The sequence below is a fragment of the Amblyomma maculatum genome, chromosome 8 (assembly GCF_055883805.1).
Source record: "Amblyomma maculatum isolate TAMU_Amacu chromosome 8, ASM5588380v1, whole genome shotgun sequence".
Lineage (NCBI taxonomy): Eukaryota > Metazoa > Arthropoda > Arachnida > Ixodida > Ixodidae > Amblyomma > Amblyomma maculatum.
This window is the reverse complement of record NC_139351.1, coordinates 83,546,864-83,552,863: the sequence shown is the minus strand read 5'-3', so window position 1 is coordinate 83,552,863 and position 6,000 is coordinate 83,546,864. Positions and strand designations below refer to the sequence as shown.

General features: G+C 43.5%; 1 protein-coding gene across 20 annotated transcripts in view; it reads right to left on the bottom strand.

The window, feature by feature from the left end:
• Nucleotides 1–1,254: 1,254 nt before the first annotated feature.
• LOC146181662 (uncharacterized) overlaps nucleotides 1,255–6,000 on the bottom strand; it is a 41,436-nt gene continuing 36,690 nt past the window's right edge. For 6 of the 20 annotated variants that reach the window (XR_014700255.1, XR_014700256.1, XM_084576666.1 and 3 more), the window contains 3 exons: nucleotides 5,384–5,413; nucleotides 5,162–5,210; nucleotides 1,255–1,531 (listed from right to left, as the gene is read on the bottom strand). Coding sequence is in view for 10 of the 20 variants with exons in the window: in XM_084576666.1 (XP_084432792.1) it covers nucleotides 1,370–1,531; nucleotides 5,162–5,210; nucleotides 5,384–5,413 (241 nt within the window). In the remaining 10 variants the exon portion in view is untranslated. The remainder of the gene's footprint in view (nucleotides 1,532–5,161; nucleotides 5,211–5,383; nucleotides 5,414–6,000) is intronic. The other 14 variants (XR_014700259.1, XR_014700258.1, XR_014700257.1 and 11 more) reach the window with 4 other exon arrangements.

The window sequence follows — 6,000 nt, the reverse complement described above, 5'->3', positions numbered from 1 at the left end:
AGTGTAAAATAGTAAATCGGATCAAATGTTTAACGAAAAACGAAACCAATATTCAGTTAACCAACAGTCTGTCGCAAAAAAGAATTCCCACTGTTTTCTTGTTCAATGAATCGTCGTAGTCGCAGAGTTGATCGCTAGCTGCTACCGTACAAGATGGGGAAGAAACTACGAGTTGATCGCGGGCTCGGCAAGAAAATATCACTTCCCAGAGCGAGCGGCCGAGTGAGTTGCTCGAGAGACTACATCTCCCCAGAGCGCACTGCCGCGGGCGTGCTGCGGTCTGCTTTTTTATACCCTACGCTACGGCCCATCGTTAGGACGCTCGCCGGCCACTCGCTGCACCGGAGAGTCATTTCGAAGCATGCTCGGAGGAGATGGTAGATCCTGTAACTTCCGCTCTACATGTGAGGCAGCTTGTGACAGTGTAACATTACCAAAAGTAAAATTGAAATATTTATTTTCGGTTTAGTTTTCTGAGTCTGATAAAACACCAATTGATTTCGTCTCCTATTGCAATGTTTTCTTTCTGTTCTCTTCCAGCACTTCATTAAATATGTAGTCAATGCTTCTCATGCTGATCCTGGAAATGTTTTAAAATTGGCCATGAGAATGTAATGATTACTGCGTTTGTTCGTACTTGTTATTTTATTAACTGGGATGCTGGTGACTTCCTGAAGGTGATGAAATAAAATGTATTTAATTCGCGAGCTGTGGTGTGTGCGCAATGTACATTTTTTCGATTGGCCAGTCGAGCTCATTTCGTTTTATTTTCCCTCAATAGTAAAAACAAACTTCAAAATATCTCATAAATAAAAGGTGATGATGCAAAATACTTTACTACTAGTTTTTTGACAGCCTAGATATTTCCACATTCGGTTAAATTGAGAATTTTGCCGATAGCGTGAAAATGTAATGAAGATAGACATAAGTTTAATATCTGAATACATGCCTTACTCCTGATTTAGCCCTTCCTTTCCAATCTACTAGTTAGCTAATAAAAGAGTCGTTCGCGTCTACCGATATGCATTGCCAGGCGAATTATTATGCGGAACGCACTTATAACATTTGGTATACCTTTACACGTGAACATAGCGAAGGCACACACCAACCTATGAAGAGAGTGATACGAGGCAAAATTTAGCAGACACGTAGGTTTCCAATGTTGCTTTTCTGTTTGCTATTCGGTCATTTTTTCTGAGAAAATATACCGGGTGAAAAAGAGTGATGTGCGAAAGGCCAATTGTTATACTCATCTTTCATGATAGGCAGGAGAAATTTATTTCATTTATCTCAAAGAATCCCCACTTTTCTCCTCTCAGACTGATGTGCAGAGAAATGATGTTCATCTTTATTTCCAGTGCCCGCTTTACTAAATTCTGTTCCAGAATTCTTTCGGGGTCGACTGGTATCGCTTGAATTCGCTTGCTGGAGACCATATGCAAGGCAGAGGCCTTTCAGGCTGTCCGTCACCGGCTTTAACGCACAAACAGTCCGGACCGCAGTGATGTCCTACTCGGCTGTATAAACTGCACTGAATGGAGAGAAGAAATCAGGGTTTTTTATCACCTTCCCTGATGTTTTATCTAAACACTACATTTTTCATAAAAAAGTAAAATATCTTCTTGAAATAATTAAGCCATTTAGTGTAATTTCGTGCTATGGTTTGATTTTATGTCAATACTCACAACAGTCCTATGAGTGAATCTAAAATATGGAATTTAATATTTACCACATACAGCTATAGTAAAAAGATATGTTTTCAGCATTTTTAGTCCCACCGACTGGGAAAGTGGGCGCATCTCGGCGTAGCCTCTACATATCGGATATATTACAAAATTCCCTGCTCATAAGTTCTTGATCACAAACTCAGCCTGTGTTTTCCTTTCGAATATGCCTTGTTCATAATACATATTTCAGGCAATAAGGCTTTTTTAGTGCAATAAAAGACATATACCGCAAACTTCTACACGTCGAACTGCTTTCAAGAGAGCTTCATGTCAGGACCCAGAATGAACATGAGGCACGAAACCAATTCATTTGGCCGAGGTGCCTACTATCACTGTGCCAGTCCCACAAACACTTTAGATGGCTGCGGCAGACGCAGTTTCGCGTCTGTGATGGAAATGTAACACTAGTACGAGGGCTGAAGCATGTGGGTGCCACAGCTGGGCCTCTGTGTGTGTCCACAATACCATTCAAACAAGTACGTACATGCTGACATCGGAAGGAAAACAAGAAAAAAAGAAACCTCAAGAACAAAATGAAGGTTTATATCAATGCTGACATCTGAAAAGTCTAGCGCGAATGAATAATCTGAAAATTGTCTGAATAAAATAATCTTCCGAGATAATGTCGTTTTATTTTTTCAAAACTACATTTTTGGAACGGTGGCTATTATTTCATTGGACACTGTCAACTATAAGCTACGAAAGTTTTTGTTTAAATTTTACCTCATATCTTCTCCATAAATCTATTGAATCAATAGTCTACACGCACTTCTCTTTTCATGACTAAAAAAACACCATTCGTGGGCAACAATTTTATTGTATAGCTGATTGACAAAACTTTCACAGACATAATTTTTGCTGGGAACACAAAAAGTTTGCTCGTTTTTGTAAAGCCTTATATACAATTCTCGCAGAAAATTTCAACACAGTCTATTGTAGGTTTTTTAAATAAAGGTACATTAGTATAACAAGGCGCGAAAATTTTTAAATCTACTTCTTGAGTTCTATTGAAAGCTGAGTTTCTCTCAAGAGCTCTAGAAAACTGTACAGCAATGGATTTTATATCTTACAACAGATCTAAAACCGAAATAATAAACTGATTTTCAAGATCACGAAGGTGGGAGAGAAAGTAGAAAGAGAGAAAGGGGAGCCTTAGTGGAGAGCTACGGAATATATTCGACCACCAAGTGAACGATGGCTATTCCTGTCCCTATAGGGTTGGGACTGATAGGTCGACGCCACTTGCTGCGGGGGCTAGCCGGTCATCCAATTTTCGTCTCTTGTAGGCCGTCATTGCACCCGACACCGATTGAGTGGTGGACGACGACTGTTGCGGCGTGCGTCTTTCTCTCCCTCTTCTTTTTCTTCCTTGTGCATTTTTTCTTCTGTCCGCGCGAGGCAGAAAGAGGTGGGTCAGCTACATAGCCACTAGAAGGCCCGCGCATTTTCTTTTCCTTCTGCCTACAGTCACAACAACAACAACATACGCTGACATCGCACAGCACACGAACGCCACTTCGTTTCGCCTCCATTGAAATGCTGGCGCCGTGGTCAGGATCGAACCCGGGAACTCTGACACAGTAGTCGGGCGTCTTAATACTGCACCACCACGGCAGGGCAGAGGGCCATATCCGTGAGCGAGACAACGACGTTCGCCAGCTGGTCGTTGTTGTCTCTTTTTTATAGCGCCTCACTAGTTGGTAGTCTGTTATCTATTCATCTACGTCATGAGGGGCTTTTGGTAATAAAGCCAGGAAATGCCGGGCGCAGCGTAATTGTGACATCTTCGTCCAAAGACATCTCGGGCACATGAGGTAGTAGGCCGGCAAGACGTTAACATGCGGCGAGGCTCAGCCTCATCCGTTATTAATTAGGATGAATCCAGCACACCTTCACCAAGGTGTTACGGCACGAAACCTTCACTCAGAACGGGGCAGCTTCAGATGTGCAAAGTCAAATCTTGGTCATGTTCAGCCAAGCCACTTCCCCCTCTTCCATCACTAACAGACTGTTCATCCAATAGGTTATCATCGCTCCTCCATGACAATATATAACAGCTGTATCATACAGGTACTCAGTTGTCGTGCTGCAACGCGGAGCTTAACAAGAAACGTTCAACCTAAATTAGGGACAGTCTCATGACTTATGGTTGGTGTAACGTTAAGCGATATTAAATGTACCCTTGGGCACGAGAACACAGGTAGGTTAATCACATTGCGAAAGGAATAAAGGAAAATTTGGCACGGGTAGGTTGTTTAATGCGAATAGAACATAACCGGTGATCTGTTAATTGTAAAAACTGGATTCCCAGCGAAGCGAAGCTAAGCAGGGACGGCAGTAAGTTAGATGGTAGTCAGATTAGGATGTTTGGGGGATCACACTAATGCAGCTGGCACAGGACCAGGTTATTTCAGAAACATAGGAGAAGGCTTGGAACTGCAGTGGGTATAATCATGCTGATCATGAATATGATTATGACATAGATGAAAAACCTCGATTCATTCTACTCGTAAAAGCTGGTGTTCGTGGCCTAGTACAGGGTGTAGTAGGAGGAAGCAATGATGCTGGGGTCCTCGTTTTGAATCCCATTCTCGCATTGCAAAGCCGGGGCCCGAATTGGCAGCGCTTGCCAGTTATAAGCCCCTCTTTGAACCCAGCCACACGAAGGCACCTCTGTGGCCTGCGTTCAAGGGTGCTGGAAGGCTAGATTATGATCTTCCAAGTCAAATGCGGAGCCAGAGTTTACAGCTCCTGCCAACTCTACAGCCATAGTCGGTCACGTTATGTCGCGCTGCTAGATCACCAGTATCGGCACGGTCCTGCCACCTGCCAACTGCATGTGCGAGAACCACACCCTTTATATCTCGCTCACAATTCTCACCCCGCAATGGTGGTAACGCTTACGTCATCAAAGACAACACAAAATTTTCTAAAAGCATTGGAGCCTATAGCGCTATAACGTATTTATTGAGTGGTAAAATGTTTGCACGCGAAAGAGGATTGGCAAGGGCAGCCTCAACTGCGAACCTTTAGAGCTCCCGCATCATACCCTTAGATGCAGATTTTACGTTTTCCTTATTTTATGGTTCCCAGGATGAGCAACGTTAAACAATGTACGCTATCTACAACATCGTCTTCAATACGAGGACCTGTTTTGTGGTTTCATGGTGAATGAATAGTTTCTATAAACAATAAAGTAGCAAAGCATAGAAATCAGCCTTGATTTCCGACGAAGCCAGAAATACATATAGTTTAGAACTTATGCATGCTTCATGGTCTCAAAAGCCTGTCATATAATAATACCAATACATGTCTTTGAGGACAAAACTGCTGTCGCCCTGTACAAATAGTGTGAGCAAGTAAGGTCGCGCATTGTTTTGATTAAGCGCTGATTAACGGTTAATTTGCCAAAGTGGACATCAAAATAAATTTACCGTGCGAGGGCAGTACGGTGTCCGTTTATGCTTGGATGGTAAGATCATCCTGAAATTAAAAATAGAAAGCTTCAATTTTTGGTTCAATTCTTGCGGCATTTAAAACTGCTTGAAGTGAGCAAAATGTGCTAAACAGGATATATTTATGATAATGCTTTACTTCGAGTCCAGCTATTCAATTGAAGTAATTTCAATATGTATTAGACATAAAGACATATATACTTGCGAGGTCGACCTTTTGGGCCTTGGCATCTGAAAGTAAAAAGCAGTCATTTTTACCATCAGTTCTGATTAAGCCTGAAGGCCTCGCCTTCAAAAAACGGGCCCGCGAGCCGTGGTCTCGCCCGACGAGTGACAAATCCAGTCTCTTAAAAACGCCGGTTTATTCCGGATAAATGAAAATGCAAAACAACGAAAATTAAGGCGCTGCTGCGCTGAGAACAGGCTGTTCATGCGCGCAACAATAGAACACCAACAGAAAGCGGAAAGAATGTCAGGGCTTTACCGCGGCGAAACAAAACGCACTCCGGAGCGAATAAAACGAGCAATAGGGCCAAAGCGCTAGCGGCGGCACAAGAAACATTGCTCCTGACGGGACAGCAATTCACAGGAATACGCCTAGGCAGTTCCCGCAGGCACAGCTTCCAGCTTCATGTCGACGATCTTCCTTCAGTCGTCCGTGCACACCCTGCTGGTCCATGACGCTCGCAGGCTGCCCCCGGCGGCCTCTCCGCCGGGGCGAGAAAAACCCCGCGCCTTGCTTCCGACGCGCTTATCTACCCTCGTCTGTCACCGCTAACATCACGCACCCCCCCCCCCCCCCCCAACCCAAGATTATC